Consider the following 18,882-nt stretch of genomic DNA (forward strand, 5'->3'; position numbering starts at 1 on the left):
GACCTGAAATTGACGAATGTCACACTTGTCATTAAGTAGTCCTCAATCATTGCCCAGACTGATTCTATATGAGTATACAAGCAAATATAAACCTACAAAACCTACTAATTACAAGAGTTTAATTAACAATGATAATTGGCAAAAATAGTTTATAATAACCATGTTATAAAGACAAAAACACACAAACTACTATAAAAGCAATCGTTTTGCAACCGAAATTACATCCACACTTTTTTATGGCCGAAACTTGAGATTGTGGCCAATCGATGATTCCTTTAGGCCTCCCCCCTCCTCCCCCGGTTGTTTACTCAGCGGTGTAAATATACTTGATTTCGTCCAAAAAATTTCTACAGTGTATAAAATTACATGTTTTCATCCGAAATCTTTGAGCCCCCACGTGTTAGTCAAAGTTTCGCTGTTCTGGCCAAATATAATCATTGAATAAAATCTTAATATATATATTAACACTATATCATTTAATCTTAAATAGCGTCATTACTTTATAAAAGTATTTTTCTAATCACTTTCATACTTTATAACTACACCACTTACAAACATGAAACATATATACATCTTGAGACTGAGTAAAATGGAAAAACATAGGTGTTTGATGCTCAAATAATAACATATTTAAATGCTCATTTCATAAGTAAGTTATTATTATTTATATAATGTATTCAAGAACTTATGAAATGAGCATTTAAATATGTTATTATTTGAGCATCAAACACCTATGTTATTCCACTTTACTCAGTCTCAAGATGTATATATGTTTGTAAGTGGTGTAGTTATAAAGTATGAAAGTGTTTAGAAAAATACTTTTATAAAGTAATGACATTTATAAAGTTAGAATAAACTCAAATTTTATAGTCGAGTACAGTTTTATATGAACGATTTTTGGTATAAACGGTAAGTCAAACTACTCATTACGGTTTATAATATTGCCAAGAAGCCAGTGAACTCATAGTTACTGGCAATTCATCAGCACCCAAGTAGACAATATCAAAGTTGAACTTCTAATTGAGCATAGTTCATGGATCTAGTTATTGCATATCTCTAGAGATAACCAATAGGTTCAAGCTGCACCAAAGTCGATGACATTTATTTATCGTGCATCTTCAGTAACATAAGGCGAGGTTTCACAAAAGCTGGCCAATACTTTTTTTGGTTTTGAATGACCAACGAAACATATTTATAGCTGGCCAATACTTCACTTAGTGTAAAAGATAACTAACCAATCATGATCAACCTATATATTAAGCGGAAAGTAAGCCTAAGCTCACCGAGATTTGGTTAGCTTTTACAAATAACAATAATTTAGTGAGTGTAAATCAAAAATTTGATCCTTAACAAACCCAATAGATGGAAACAGTACTGTCACAAAAACTTGTTAATAACTTGTTAGTAAAACTCGTATCTTCTAGCCAACCTGTCTACGTTAAAGTTGAAACAACCACAAAAATGCAACAGTTTTAAGTTAACTACACCAAACGAACAGATGATAATTATTAAATATCAAACAAACCCAAAGCAAACCGAAGATGTGTGTGTTTACAACCGATACATTAAAAGTCATCACGAATCTAAAATCAAAAGTACCTATTGAGCTGAATCTTCATGAAACCTAGCATCAAACGAATGCTGCGGCATCCCCAAGTTTCCCGCAGATCCCGACCCCTGTTGCAGCTCAATCACCAGCCACCGAACCGCCTTACTCATTTGCTCCAACCGAACAGCACTAATCGGTGGCAAACCTGGCTGCCCAGGCTTCCCAGCCACCGACCCCGTGGCCTCATCCACCAGACACTCAGAGCCAATTCTGAGTTTGACAGACTCTACAAACTCCTCGGCCTGATCACAGGCGACTCGAAACAGTTCGCGGGTTTGTTTGAGATTCTCCAAGGCGGCATCAGCGGAGGCCTCCTTGGCTTCGAGAGTGGCGGCGATTGCAACGACGAATTCTTGATAAGCATTGTTCATAGCATCTACGATGTCGTCCATTATTACAAGCAATTAAAGCTGCTAATGAAACCCTAGGGACCTGAAAATTGGAGAATTGTTTTTATCTAATCATTTTTAGGCAATATTAATAATAATAATTCATATAGAGGTTACAAGGAAGGATTAACGAAAGATGAAGAGAAAGAAATTGTACCTTCCGATCAGAGTAACTCGTTGACGAGTAGAAATACAAAAGATGAATGAAAAGGGGTTAGGGCTCCGTTTTGATTGATATTCCAAAAAATATAAAACACTTATTAGTTGTTACTGGTTTTGATCAGGGGTGCAAACGAGCCACGCTACTCGAGATTGGCTCGTTAAAAAGCTCGATCGAGCTGAGCTTTATCAAGCCTGAGCCTAAAAGTAAGCTCGTTTAATAATCGAGCCCGAGCTTCACTTATCGAGTTCGAGCCAGCTCGCGAGCCTAAACGAGCTTGTCATTTATATAATTTTTTAGGATATGCTACTTATTAATTAATATATATAATGTTATGAAAAATAAATAAAAATAACTAAATAATATATATATATATATATATTTATGCATAAAATTATAATAGAAAATATATAAAAATAATTATAGTTATATAAAAAATAATTGACAAATAGAAAGCTCGAGCTTGAGAATCTACTCACGAGCCGAGCTCGAGCTTTAAAAATAGAGCTCGAAATGAGCCGAGCTCGAAATGAGCCGAGCTCGAGCCTTGTCGAGCTCGGGCTCGGCTCGGCTCGTTTACACCCCTAGTTTTGATCCCCCCCCCCCAAATGGCCCCATCTCAGTTTATGGGTCTTTTTCTACCTATAGAGTTAGATGATCAAATGGTTCAAAACTTTATTACAAAAGTTCAAATCACCTTCATCCTCTGAAAAATTCTAATTACTACATCAGCTGTAACAAACACTGGTTATGAAATGAATAAAACAATAATTTGACCAAATATAAGTGCAACTAAAGGACTATTGAGAAGGTGGTGGTGGGTCGTGGACGTGGTGCGTGAGTGGCATTATAAACACATTTGAATTGTAAAGTGACAAAAGGTTGAAATTTTCATTCGACATCATTTTGAAACTTACTGGATAAGTGGTTTATTGACCGATTAAGAGGCTATCAAACCACATCATCATCAAGTACGAACTTCAATTTACATGCGCCGACAAAAACCAAAGATCCACACGACCAAGATCTCTAGTAATTCCGATTACAATTCAGTTGAATCAAAGAGGATATTGGTAAAGAGTAAGTGATTGCTTAATTATATATAAGGATGGTAAAAATAAAATTGTAATGTTTTTTAATTGCCATTCCCGTGGTCTTGGTGGTGGGCATTCAATTGGAGAAAGCAACACCGGAAATGTTGGTGCGTCTATCTCATCCTGACGACGAGGCGGGGGCGTCATACCTGTATATGCTGCTTCAGGAGCCACTGCAAAGCTCAATAATCACCACAACACTGCCAAAACTAGTAGGTGTCGAAAAAACAAGCTTCTAATAATCATAGCCACCACAGTACTTGTTCATGTCTACATGACCTGATGTAATATTTGTTTATAAATAAAAAAAATGCATTATTTTTGTAATAATATATTTAAAGATCAATAACACAACTATAAAGTATAATAGATTGTAAACTGAAAATTTGATTATAATAGTTTAAAACTATTATACGTTGTAACAGGCAAGAAATAAACCATAGTAACATATAAATCAAATGTGTTAATTAATTTTATAAGTATTTTATAGTAATTATTTAAATGAATAATATCAACTACAAAATTGATTCTTCTATGTCTTTTACTACATGAAATTTGGACTCGAATAAAACTCACCAGTCATTAATCCTAAACTTGCATAGATGTATATCGTTATATACCAACGTACTTGATATCATTAAACCAGATGACAACTTGTCATTAATCCTAAATTTTACATAGAGGTATATCACTATATATACTAACGTACTTGATATCATTAAACTACAAGCCATGCCATAATAAAGCTTACTTTTGATTATAACTTTTCGTATTTTACAATTCAAGATTATCCGATGTATTAATTAGCAAAAAGATGGTGTTCCATATATTTACTATTCAACTTAGGGAATTCGATTGGTTCATATAATATCATCCACTAATGGTTCGATGCCACCTAGCATTCAATTTCCATTTTTGTTTCTATTATTTTTTACTTCTTTAGTATAACTTCTCCAGCTTAATGTGCCCTGTTGTTTGTACATCTCACTAATCAAACTGAACCAGTCTCACGAACATTAAAGACAACAAAGGCTCTCAAGCGACGTGAGTGTTCGAAGTGCATGCTTCGCACCCTTTAGGGTCCCAACTTCCATCTCCTTTTAATGAAAAACACTACATATCAAGTTTTGTTCTACCACTGTGACAAGTTGGCAACCCTCAATCCATTTATTCAAAATTTTCTTATCTTTGGTCATTACAACAAATACAACTTCAAATATTCACATAGTATTTATCTTAATTCCGTTTTGAATGTGAAAAACTTTATATATCAAGTTTGGTTCTACCACCTATGTGATATAAGTTGGCAACCCTTAATCCGTTTATTCTAAATTTTCTCTAATAATTGACAAATAACATGATGGATGGAAAATATATATTAACAGGTGGCGAAGATGACTTGGTGCAAGTTTGGAGTATTGAAGCACGGAAAATTGTAGCATGGAGTGAAGGACATAGTTTATGGGTAATTTTATTACTATTATTATAATCATCATTATTATATTATTATCTTATTTTGGTAATTCTTCTATAGGTCGGTGGAGTCAAGCTTGCTTCATACTGGTAAGCCCCCAGGTTTAGATGAAACCCAGGAAAATATCGTGTAGCGGTTAAGTTTCGGTTCTTTTGGTCAGGTGAGTTACATATTTTTCAAAATTAAGAAAAAGATCATGCGATAAGAGTCTAGATAAATTGCTTCCAATGGCCTACTCGTATAAGGTAACCTTTTTTTCAGTTTGTGTTGTGAATAAGCATTTAAGGTTTTTAAAATGTAAAAGATTGGGAATGGAGATGAAGGAAAACCATAAATTCTATGTTTGTCATGTTTAAGGTATCAAAACGATTGGAAGAAATTAAGGATGACTGCATGAGTATGAGAACTTGAGAGGAAAAATGAGAAGTTAGCACTTAGCAGATCCCAGGCAAAGGAAAAACATTGAATAGGAATACACATCCAAATAACCGAGACTAAAGATCAAAGAATTATAATTTTTTGGCAGATCATAATTGTATTCCATGTCACATATGCGTAGCTCGCAACGCATTTTTCTGTATATTCATGCCAATAGATTGATACATCGCTTAGTAAAGTTTTCTTAATAACCAAAATAGTGAAAAAGGTTATCCACCGTGTGTTAACGCAAAAAACCCGCCCGCCGCAATGCGCGGGGCCGGTACAAAACCTTGTTTATTCTTAAGTAGCGTCATTACTTTATAATAGTATTTTTCTAACACTTTCATACTTTATAGCTACACCACTTACAAACATATATACATCTTGAGACTTGAGTAATCATTATCATAAAGTGGAATAACATAGCTGTTTATTGCTCAAATAACATATTTAACTGTTCATTTCATAAGTTCTTGAATATATTATGTAAATAACAATAATATAATTTTTCCAATGCTTTAATCTATAAGAAAACATGACCTATTCAGTCAGAAATATCCAAATAAATTATAAATTATTATATCCATTATTCATCGTGGTCCAAACAAGTACCGGCATGCAATGGTGGCTGCCAAAGAGTTCGTGGGCATCTTTCTTTTCTTCACTTTATCATGATTGGCATTTGGCAGCATGCTGATTCCTCATATGTTTTGGTAAACTTTATTTCTATATTAAAAATTATTTTTAAATTAAATAAATTATTTTCAACTTTACTTTCAAAACCTCTTGAAAAACTAAACATTTTAACATTTTTTTTAAAAGTTATCATTTGGTTGTAAGCCACTCACCGCTGTTACTAAACCAATCCAATGGTTGTAAACATTTTAACTAGATGCGGAAATATTGATATGTACACTTTTAATTTTTTTTTAAATTAAATAACCCTTTCACAAAAAGAATTTTGAATAACAAATATTTTTAAAAATAAGAGCCTAATAATATCATTACTTTACAATATTTCTTTAACAACATTACTTTCATCGTATTTAATCAAGATTTTAAAAAAACAAATATTTCAAAATAATAGTGTAACTTATCTATATTTATGAACATTTAACGTTTACATGTACATAACGAATAATTAAACTAATTAGTTATATATATTTTATTTATATGGTTCATATACACATCTTAAGTTATACAAATAAATGAATAATCAATATAAATATATTATTATTACTACTACTGCTACTTTATATTTTACATAGAGATCATTTCCCGTCTATATTTTTTCTTTCCTGTTTAATTAAATAACATTTTCTTATACATTAATCATTATATTCTTTATCTCCCATTCATTCACATGCACTTTCAGAAAATATCTAAAAATTATACGATGTAAACAGTATAACGTCACATTTAACTTTCTGATATATCATTTTCTCTTTCCTCTTACAACCACACATAATCATACCATATAATTTACAAAAGTCACTAAAATAGCTATAGTACATGGACTCAGAATGCTCTGAAGTCTGGTTTATCCCTTCCTTTATATATTATTCTATCAAATATATATGCGTGGAAAAGAGAAAGGAAAAGGGAAGTAGCTAATACTAATAGTGGATAAGAGAAGGTGAAGCCTTCAAATAGAGATCATAAAACATGGGTGCCATGAAACTGATGCTGCTTCTGATTGTTCTTTTCAACTTCACTTCCCCTTCATCATTTGCCCATATTGCTAGCAACTACTCAGGTTCTCTCTCTCTCTATATATATATATGTGTGTGTGGGTGGGTGGGTGGGTGTGTGTGTGTGTGTGCGTGTGTTTTTACCAATATCCTCTTTGATTCAACTGAATTATAATCGGAATTACTAGAAATCTTTCTTTGATTTTTGTCAGTCATGGCCTCCTGCATGTATATTGAAGTTTCGTACTTGACGATGATGTGGTTTGCTTATGGGTGGTTTGGTAGTCTCTTAATCAGTCAACAAACCACCCATCCATTAAGTTTCAAAATGATGCATAGTGAAAATTTTACCCTTTTATCACTTCACAATTTACATGTGTTTATAACCCTCAGTATGTCACTCACGCACCACATCCTCGCCACCACCACCTTCTCCACGGCCCCTTAGTTGCACTTATCTTTGGTCAAATTATTGTTTTATTACATTTCATAACCGAAATGTTTGTTATAGCTGATGTAGTCATTCGAATTTCTCAGGGAATGAAGATGATTTGAACTTTTCAAATAAAGTTTTGGACCATTTGATTATGAAAGAATGTTTTCTAAAAAGTTGGCCCACTTTAGGTACAAAAAGACCCATAAAGTGAGATGGGGCCATTGAGGGATCAAAACCAGTAACATGTATTATATACTTTTTTTTGAAACATCGATTTTGTTGTGTTTAGATAACCACACTTCATAATTTGAAGAGCGTTGTTATCTTTTTCTAACCATAAATATGTTGTCTTGGTGTCATGTATTAGGATAGAGCCCGTATGATACACGAGTAGTTAAAAAGTACAATAAAAAAAGTTAAATTTAATAATATACATAATAACATACCTTATGGATTAATAAGATATATATATTGATAAATCAAATTTTACAATTCATAAATCTCTAAAATCCTCTTTAAATATAACATTTGATAGTGACCCGTGTGATTAGGAGAAATGTTAATTTCATTATATATAAACATATTCAAATGTTAACTTATAACATACTAATATGATATTTTAACGGAATTGTATATATATTCATTTATTTAGAATATGTTTATAAATTATTTAGACAGAATTACAAATTTTGTCCTTTAAACATAGTTGATTTACGAATCAAGTCCTTTAAAAAGTATACCTTCACTCGATGTCCTTTATACGATAACTTTCTTTGGTTTTCGTCCTTTACAATAACGGAAGTTAAAATTTTCTGTTAACTCACCCCATGTGCAATGCACATGAGGGTATTTAAGTCTTTTTATTCATACTTATTTCCAATACAAATATAAATTAAACAATATTAGAAAACTTTTATGTATTATATACACCACCACCATACTAGAACCACCGGACAACCACCACCGCACCTTTAAACGCTAGACCTACCACACCTTTAAACCCTGGTCCCCACGATACATGCAGTCAAAACCGCTGCTGACCACCACCCAGAGCTACCATACTAGATCTAGCCAGAAAAAGTGAGATTTAACAATCACCGTCTCTGCTTGGGTTTATACTGACACCGCCGCTGCAAAAGAAGCCGGCATGAAGTTGTAATCCACAAAACCTATTACTTGAGTATTAACCCTTGTTCCTTAATAGGCATTCTTCAACAAATTCATCATCCTTAATCTACTCAAAACCCACAAAACTCCAGTCATTCAAAACCCCTTCCACCGTCTGACCGTCACAGCCCCGCATCCTAACACAAATACCCCACAACACACCGGAGCCAAAATTTCAAGAAAATTAGGGGTTGAATGTAATTTAGGTTTTTCAAATAACATCTAATTTAGGGATTGATTGTCTTAAAAGGTTAGGGTCATGGATCATGAAGAAATAAATGGAAATGTGGTGATGGATTATGAAGAGGAAGACGGATGGATCTAGTGCTGTGGCCCTAAGAGCATTCTCATCCAACCCCTCATTTAATGTGAGGGGTGTTTTTATAATTTAAAGAGTAGATTCAGTGTGTTGAGAGTGAAGAATTTTTATATTTTAGAAAAAGTAGTGATTTTTCTGTATATTTGAAAAATTACAATTCATCCCCTATAATTTTTTAATATATTTTGAGAATGGTTGTGAGTGAAGGAAAGATAAAAGATAATGATAAAATGTATAAAAAATATTATTTAATTGAATTAGAGAGAGAAAATGTAATAAGTTTTAGTGTAATTTTTGGTTTAGGGATAAGGGTGAGATAAGAATGCTCTAAGTCCCCAACCAGTTTTGAATATATTTGTTTTTTATTTTAATTTAAGGTATATTGGAAATTACTATTCTGCCCTCATAGCTATGGCATTAACAAAATTTTAGGATGTCAGTTAGTCTAAAGGACAAAAATCAAATAAACATATCATGTAAAGGACATCGCCTGAAAATAAACTTTTTAAAGGACTTGATCCGTAAATTAGCTATGTTTAAAGGACAAAATTTGTATTTCTGTCAATTATTTAATAAGATTTCTAAATATAACGTAATTGATTGGCCTGATAAAATAGAAAACTGCTCACATGACATATATATGACATCCTATATGAAGGAAATAGAAAGATGTCATGTGAAAAATCATCTCGCTTCAATAATATAGTTAGATTAAATCAAAGGCAAAAATGAAAGTTTCTATTATAATCGCATTTTCTCTCTTTTAAAATGTGAATAATATTATATTTTATTTTTTATTGTATGATAACAAACCTAAATAGGCTCAACAATCGTGTCATATTTGTAAAACACAAAATTTGTTTTATAAGTTTTCAAATTGTCACCCCCCGATCAAAGGCGGCGAAACATGTCGAGGTGTAATGATTATCCATAAGCATATGACACTAATTAAAGTAATAGTATTTAATAAACTCATTTCATTTCACAACATCAAAAATGTCACATAACAATTATCCATAAAATAACCATAAACAAGATATCACAAAATAATGACAAATTTGATATTGTTCATTTTTACTAATATCCTAAAATCTTTAATGTCGTTTTCTTCACAATCATAAATCAACCAAGATGCAAACCTGCAACATTTCATAAAATAAAGTTTGTCAACACAAAGGTTGGTGAGCAATTCACAAGTTTAATCATATTAGTATATAATAAAGATAGCCACAAAACTTGCATACGAAACGATAAATAAAAGTGGTAATTTGGATAAATAGATATCGCTAAACACATTAGCGACACCTAGCTATAAGGGGATGCCAAATAGTCTAGGATTTTATAGTTATCGTTAATTGCATTACGTTAACGACACCTTGCTATAAGGGGATGCCAAATAGTCTAGGATTTAATAGTTCCACCAACCAAAAGCGATAAACGCATAGGCATATAAGCATAGAACACTAAATCGAGAAATTATTTAGGTAAAGTATACAACTACGCTTGTGGGTTAAGATTCACATTTTGTTGAATATGTATGAAATGTCACCCCCAAAATAAAAGATGGAAAATGGGGTATGAAGTACTCACCTTCAAGTAGTAAACTTGAAAGATGATAATTTGGAGATTTGTCGGAACGGCGAGTTTAACGCACAATGCCTAAAAAGAAAAGAAGTCTTAAATTTAGAAAGGTTGTCTTGAAGGTCTTTAAACAAAATAAATGTTGAGAAATGTAAATAATTAAAGTTCAAGGTTTAAAATGTGACTATTTAAGAATTTATAATAATAACCTTTAAAAATGTAAGTTTGCTCAAAACCGGGTTAAAGTATCTAACATTAATATTTACTCAACCTATGTTAAGTAATAAGGTGGGTAAAATGTAAGAATGCAAATCCCTTTGGAATAAAGATACTAAACGGGTTTTTTTTATCGAGTGTTCGGGTTGTCGGTTCGGGTCTTGATAATTGGTCAAACCCAAAGTCAACTTTCCAAAATATTGAATGTTATGAGACAACTCAATAAAATTTAATAAGACTTAACCAAGTATGTAGTTCCATTGTTTTAGAACTAACAACGCACGTTAAGCGAGTGTTCGGTTTTGTCAGTCCAAACTTTGTTATGAGATCAAGTTGGATCCAACATTTCCAAGTACTTAAGAAAATATTTAAAAATCAATTTGTAACTATTTTTAAAGAAATATACAAGTCTTGATGGCTAAAAAAACACACTTGTGTGTCTTAAGCGAGTAAGAATCGGTTTGGTTCGGTTTCCATCTCACAACAAGTTCATAGATGGTTTCCACATGTCCAAACACTAAGGAACTTGTATAATAATGTACAAATAAAAATACTTTAAGTTTACAACCAAAAGTTAACAATAAAGTCTTTAAACAAAAGTTCGGTTTTCGGTTCGGATCGTGTTTCGGGTTAAGGCCGAGGTAAGATTCTACAAACCCATAACCATATAATTTGTAAAAATGATTTTAGAAACTTAGATTTAACAATAAGTTTGTTTAAACAATTATTTAACAAAACTAGTAACAAAGTTCGGTTTACGGTTTAGAGCTATTTACGGTTAAAATGAAGCATAGACTCTTAAAAACTCATAACCATGGAACTTGTAAACATGACCAACAAACTAAAATAAGCAAGATTAATATGTATGAACAAGTTATATAGATGTATATATATCAAAGGACACGAAGTCCTCCATGAAGCCTTGCCTTATGAGGTTCGAAACCTCACCGACCGGAATCGGAGAAGTAACTACCAAAGGTAAACAAGGGGTGTATATTATATATATGTTGCACAACCATAAACAAGTATTAATAAGGCTACATAAACTAATTAAGATGAAAGACTAAAAACCTTCAAGAATACTTAAGAAGATAACCTTGAATCTTTGATGTTTGAGAGAGTTTTTTTTTTTTTTTTTTTTTTTTTTTTTTTTTTTTTTTGAGTTGTAGCAAGGGAAAATGAAGAGGAAAGGTGGTGTATATATAGGGTAATGTTGGTGGTCAAATATGGGTGTGAGACACAAGAGTTTTCATTCAAAATGGATCAAGACAAAAACACAAAACAACAAAAAATAAATAAATAAATAATAAATAAATAAAAATAAAAATAAAAATATGATGTTTTCAAGACCCAACAAGTGTGAAACAATATTGTAACATAAATCCATCATTTTGATTATAACATAAGCTTCAGTTTACAAATCGGGTCGGTTTACATAATAAACAAATACAAAAACGAATACAAACAAGAACCGAAATTGACGAATGTCACACAAATCTTCAGCTCACTAAATTTTTTTTATTATCTCATTTTCTACATAAAATAGCAAAATAAAATTTTATTTAGACATATAGTTAGCATTTAATAACAATATAAGTAGGTTTTTGTTTATTTTAATTTGTTTCGAGCTCATGGTTTGGATTATTCATAACACAACACTAAATACCTAAAGAAACTTTACAGGGAAATGGTGGATATATGAATCTAGTGCTTTTATAAGCAACGGCAACAATAAAGTCGTAAGCCAAAGCAAATTTGCCCATGCCCGTGGTGTTGGTGATGGACATTCAATTGGAGAAAGCAACACCAGAAATGTTGGTGCGTCTAGCTCCTCCCGACGAGGAGGCGGCGGGGGTGCCATACCTGTATATGCTGCTTCAGGAGCCACTGCAAAATCCAATAATCATCATAACACTGCCAAAACTAGTAGGTGTCGAAAAGACAGGCTTCTAATAATCATAACCACCACAGTACTTGTTCATGTCTACATGACCTGATGTAATATTTGTTAATCAATAAAAAAATGCATCATTTTTGTAATAATATATTTAAAAATTAAATACACATCTATAAAGTATAATAGATTGTTAACTGAAAATCTGATTATAATAGTTTCAAACTAATATACATTGTAACAAACAAGAAATAACCATAATAACATATAAATCAAATGTGTTAATTAATTTTGTTAGTTATTTTATAGTAATTATTTCAACGAACAGTATCAACTACAAAATCGATTCTTCTGTCTTTTACTACATGTAATTTGGACTCGAATAAAACTCGTCATGAATCCTAAACTTTACATAAATCTATATCGCTCTATATCAACATACTTGATTTCATTAAACTAGATAGCAACTTGTGATCACGAATACTAAACTTTATATAAATGTATATCACTACATATACCAATGTACTTGATATCGTTAAGCTGGAAGCCATGTCCTAATAAAGCTTACATGTGATTATAACCAGTGACGGATTCAGGAATTTTTTTCTGGTGGTGTACTACTTATAGATGCGTCAATTTCATAGGGTCGGACATAAAAAAATTCCGGGTCAGTTTGAGGTTCGGTTCGGTTCGATGGTTCGGGCAAAGTTCATTACACAATAAAAATACGATAAAATAATAAAAGAGGCACCGTCATTAGAAATTAAAAAACACATAATAGAAATACAATAGTCTTACGAACTAAAAAAAACAAACACTTATAGTTGTTCCCTACGAGTCTTCGTCTTTTGAAATCGTTGCATTACTACTTCAACTGACACTTGTTGGAGGAGTTCCCTTTCAATGTAACAAATGCAAGAATCGTTCATGTATCCATCTCCCATCCTATTACGCAAATCCGTTTTCACATATCTTCTTTAATACTTCTTCGGCAAAACAATTACAAAGTTCTTTTTGGATTGATGGAGACGTCATTTGGTTATTTTCGGGAGCATTACCTAATATAACCTTACCAATTTCTTCATTTAGTTCTCAAAACACTTTTAAGAACTCGATAAAATTTCCTCTGTAGAGAGATTCTTCAGACTCATCATGACCATGAAAAGCTAACGAACCATTCAACAATGCTTTGGTAAGTCTAGCCGAAGCATGTAACCAGATTCTATATTGTTTTTTATGTAAATTTGTTCCTTTATCAATGACCGCATGTATAGATTGAGCTTGGTTAAGCAAGTCTTCCCCATTTTTACGCGCTTTGTTGTGAAAACTATTGACTTACCAACATGATTGCTAAATTTCTCCCGACACCTATTCCAACATCGCAATCCTTCATTTAGAAATGCATCATTTTGTCCGCTTTCCTTAAACAAGTAACAATGCAAACAATACACTTTATCCGCTTTGACACTATATTCCAACCAATTTCCATATTCACTAGTGTACCATTCCTCATTAAAACTTCTTAATTTACAACTAAAATATTTTAGAGGAAAATCATGCCCGGTTGGTTGACACGGACCTCTAAGTAGATATGCTCGTCTAATTTCATCTTTTTGACTTGGATGATAAGATAAAATTGGTTGCCTTTCGGAAGGATCCATGGAAGATCATCCAAATTTATTTTTGACGGTTTACTACTTGAAGATGATGATCCAAGGTTCGATGGTTCTCTTTGGAAATATCTCGTGATGTTCATAATACCTACAAATCAACAATTACAAACTAACAAATTAAAAACTAAGAAACTAACAAAACCTAACAACCTAACAAATTAAAAAATAAATTTAACAACTAACAATATAAAAAACAATTAACAAGAACAAGTAATTAACATTTAACAAATGAATCTGAACATACCTTCAAAGTGGGAGGATTCAAGCTTTGAGGAAGAGTAGAAGGTTGAAGGAAGGATGCAAGGAGCTGTGTGGAGTGGACCGTGGATGTGTGGTTGGCCAGAAAAAGAGAGGGCCAGCCGTGAGCGGCGATGGGCGGTGGTCGGAGATCGGAGAAGGTATGGTGGCAGTGGGGCTGTGTATGCGTGACTCTTGAGAGGCAGAGCGCTGATGTTGTAATATGTTAAAACTTAAACCCTAAATTGATAACATAAGGCTTAATTAAAAAAAAAGTTCAAAGATAAGCTTCAGGCCGGGATCGAACTCGTGACCTCCATTTTCAAAACCAAGTATCTACTAGCAGACTAGCGCTTATATATAGTTGATATTAGGGTGGTTCCTTCCTAAATTATAAGGTGGTTTCTATAATATTTTCTATATAAAACTACACTATTATTTCGAAACTCGGGTGGTTCCGGGGATCCACCCACTTCCTCTATAGATCCGCCCCTGATTATAACTTTTTGTATTTTACAATTCAATATATAATTCTATGTATTAATTAGCAACAAGATGGTGTCCCATATATTTACTATATTCAACTTTTAAGGAATTTGATTGGTTCATATAATATCATCCACTAATGGTTTGATGCCACCTGGCATTCAATTTCCATTTTTGTTCTATTATTTTCTACTTCTTTACTATAACCTTAACGTGCTCCATTATTATTATATATAACATTTTCAAACTTTGCTGTCGCGAAGTGCCAATTAGGATACTTACCGATGTCACTCCATTGGTCCACTCTAATTTTTATATTTGTTTTGTTTTAGTTTTTGTCTTGAATCTAGTATAATAACGCACATAACTGAAACCAACCGAATTCGCTTTGACTTACCGCATCAATATATGGGTTTTCTTATCGTCCGGATTTTTAACCAACCTGCCCGTTAGGGCTGTTCAAAAGCTCGAGTCTGGAAGTTCGGGCTCGTGGCTCGCTCGATAAAAGCTCGAATAAAACTAGCTATAAAAAGTTAATTTGAAACATCCTGAGCTGATTTGGATCATTTTGTAACCGAGCCAAAATCGACTTAGGTTCGGCTCGAGTCATGGATCGGCTCGTTGGCTCGATCTTAAACTTGTTTAACTTCAAAATCAAGCTAGAGCCAGACTAAGTTGCCTCGTTTAATTCTTAGCCCAAGCTCGAAACCACCCTGGCTCGACTCGTGAGCAGCCCTATTGCCCGTTACAACGCGCCGGGAAGAACACCAGTTAAAAACAAAAAAGGCTCTCAGGCGACGTGAGTGTTCAAAGTGCATGCTTCGCACCCTTTAGGGTCCCAACTTCCATCTCCTTTTAATGAAAAACACTACATATCAAGTTTTGTTCTACCACCTAAGTGTGACAAGTTGACAACCCTCAATCCGTTTATTCAAAACTAGATTCAACGCCGGGTCAGGCTACTTATTTTCTTGAAATGTTACACATAGCAATCTACAAAAAAATATCATCGGTTCGGTTATTAGTCAACCTAGGTTACACATAACATAAACATTTTTTATACATATTTTCATATTAATAAGTTTAAGTAGATGTACACAAAATACTTTTATTGTTCAACTGTCCGCAGACTCGTTTGGATAGTGGAAACCTGAACCTGTTTTTGCACTTTTAAACACTTGGTCAAACGTAAGCTTATGTAGATATTAAGTCGGCCACATTATTTGACCAAAGTACACTATTTTAGTCTTTTAGACTCATTTTTATGTGCTAAAACTTTAGAATGTTGAGTTCATTGGTTAGGTTGTTGGTTGGGTTTTAGGATTTTAACGCTTTGGTTCAGTTATTAGTCGACCTAGGTTACACATAAACATATTTTTTTTTACAAATATTATATTAATAACTTTAAGCAGCTGTAAAGATAATACTTTTATGGTTGTAGTGGAAACCCGTTTTTGCGCTTTTAAACACGTTAAATGTAACATCCAACTTTTTGTTAAATAATAAATGACGGAAAGTTTTGTTATTAACTGTATGTCGTTAAGTTAGTCATGTGTTAAGTGTTTGGATAATATTTGGACTTGGAATTGTGAGTGGGTTGTGGGGCCCATGGCCCCCTATATAAGCCTAACCTCTCCAACCTTTCACCATTTTGTTACCTTTCACCACACACAAACTCAAGAACACACACACACACACACACACTTTCTCTCTACATTCCGGATCCAAATCCGTGTAAAAAGAAGAAAGAATCTCGTGTGTAGACATCATCAAATAACAAGAATCACGTCCAGATCTACGTATTGTCCGGATCTGAACTTAAACCCGAAGCAAAAGGTAGGTTTCGGTTTAAATGGTTAAGTTTTATGGTTAGAATCGGCATGCAAACAGATATAATGATAGATCGGGTTGTGAAATGTAAGAAAAAATATAAACTTGGTAAGTTATAACCTCTTGGGTGCACTTTAAGATAAAAAGGTGGCGTTTGGACTATGAGAGATATGGGTTCAAGATCAGGTGCATGGGGTCAGAATGTGTCAAAGGTTGAAAAAGAGTAAAAATTAGGTCCTGAGGAAGAGTCACGAAGTAAAATGGCTTTAAAATGGTAAAAACGAAAAAAGGAAGGAATTTCGCTTCGCTCAGCCATGAGAAGCGAAACAGGTATTTCGCTTCGCTCAGCCGTGAGAAGCGAAACAGGTATTTCGCTTCGCTCAGCCGTGAGAAGCGAAACAGGTATTTCGCTTCGCTCATCCATGAGAAGCGAAACAAGTATTTCGCTTCGCTCAGCCGTGAGAAGCGAAAAAGTTATGCGAAGCGAAATTCTATGCGAAATTCCTCCCATGCGAAATTGTTTAAGTTGTTATTAAAAATGTGATATGATTCATTTTCTGATGCGTTTTTGTTAAACCCCAGGTAGGGGCTGCCGCCCCTAGACCCCGCTACCAGGGGCGCTGCCCCCAGACCCCCGTTAGTTGAGAGTTTCATTGACTTAGATGTAGGAAGTAGTAGTAATGGATAATTGACACGCGTAATGTATTGTACAGTTAGCCGTGCACAACTAAGGAAGGGCATTACCATTAACGGCGAGAGAAACCGACTCTAGGTGAGTTCTAGTCCCTTTATCTGTTATGTTTTCAGGGTTGTGTGCATACTCCTATGTGATAGATAACATACTTACTTGAATGGCAAGTGTATGATACGTGTATGACTGTGTATTGAATGTTAGTAGTATAGAATGTTTATATGAATGAGTATGTATATACATTTTATAACTAGAAGATATGTAAAGTATGCACGTATGATAAAATATATGGATGATTGACAAGACAGGTATAGTTGTATGGTTGTATGGTTATTCGAGACAGAAGGGACCAGACCTTTATAATATCTGAGATGTTAGGGGCCAGACCCTTATAATATCTGAGATGTAAGGGACCAGACCCTTATAATATCTGAGATGTTAGGGACCAGACCCTCATAATATCTGAGATGTTAGGGACCAGACCCTCATAATATCTGTGATGTTAGGGACCAGACCCTAACAATATCTGTGACGTTTTAGATAGAATAGCTTTTGGTATACCATATGGTTTTATAAAAGAAAGTATGTAAGTACGTATGCATGTATATAAAGTATGTGTGAAAGAAGTAATAGCAAAGTAAGGTATGAATACGTATCTTTAGACGCGTATGAGTAAAGATAAGAATGTATTGTATGTTAATTGATTAACTAGAACTCACTCAGCGTAGCTGACTTTTAGTATGCACGCAGGCAGATAAGTTGAGGCAGCTGGCTTGAGGAGGGACACATGGTACGAGCTAAAGAGACTGGCATCTATGAAGAAGTGTTATGACTATTTTATGTTATGTTATGAAAAGACAATTTGTATGTTAAGACAAACATGAATGTTTGTAATGTGATGTTTGAAGTTTTAAATTATTCCGCGAAAGTTTAAATTAACTTTGATTTTAGAACTGTGTTTATGAGTAAATCCAATACCAAAGTAGTGTTACCGGGAACGGGGCTTACATTAAACGTGTAGTTGAACGTAAGCCCAGCACACATAGAGTCGACCACTTTATGGGACCAAAGTAAACTACTTTACTCTCAATTTTATGCACTCAAAACTTTTTGGAAAGTTCAGGTTTGGTGGTTAGCTTGTTCGACTGGTTTTTTAGATTTTGAATGGTTTCGGTCAGTTATTAATCAACTTAGATTACACATATGACATATGCATACTTTTTATACATATTTCATATTAAAAACTTAAACTGTAAAGATAATATTTTTATGGCGAGTTTATCTTAATACATATTTCATATTAATGATTTTAAGTGTAAAGATAATATTTGTATGATTTAATAGTTTATCATCAGTTTCTAGTTGACACCTAAATAATACGTAAAATATTAAATGTAGCAATAACTTTAAAAAGCGCATACCTTTAAATTTGATAGCAACAGCAGCAGCCTAGATTAGGAATACACCCAAACCAAACACTATAATACACCAACAAGCAAAAACACATTACCCATT

The 18,882-nt window shown here is 33.3% G+C and overlaps 1 protein-coding gene and 1 long non-coding RNA gene across 2 annotated transcripts; one reads left to right on the top strand and one right to left on the bottom strand.

The window, feature by feature from the left end:
- Positions 1 to 1,599: 1,599 nt before the first annotated feature.
- LOC143602991 (mediator of RNA polymerase II transcription subunit 32-like) lies at positions 1,600 to 2,001 on the bottom strand. The gene has a single exon (XM_077079929.1). The coding sequence runs from the start codon at positions 1,999 to 2,001 to the stop codon at positions 1,600 to 1,602; it is 402 nt and encodes a 133-aa protein (XP_076936044.1).
- A 4,818-nt stretch (positions 2,002 to 6,819) lies between these two features.
- Positions 6,820 to 12,440, top strand: LOC143602992 (uncharacterized). Its single transcript, XR_013147967.1, has 2 exons — positions 6,820 to 6,902; positions 12,240 to 12,440. It is a non-coding gene; the product is annotated as an uncharacterized LOC143602992 (long non-coding RNA).
- Positions 12,441 to 18,882: the final 6,442 nt, after the last annotated feature.

Source organism: Bidens hawaiensis, unplaced genomic scaffold, assembly GCF_021521415.1.
Source record: "Bidens hawaiensis isolate Kalapana, Puna unplaced genomic scaffold, B.hawaiensis_p1.1 tig00060276_1, whole genome shotgun sequence".
NCBI classification, from domain to species: Eukaryota; Viridiplantae; Streptophyta; class Magnoliopsida; order Asterales; family Asteraceae; genus Bidens; species Bidens hawaiensis.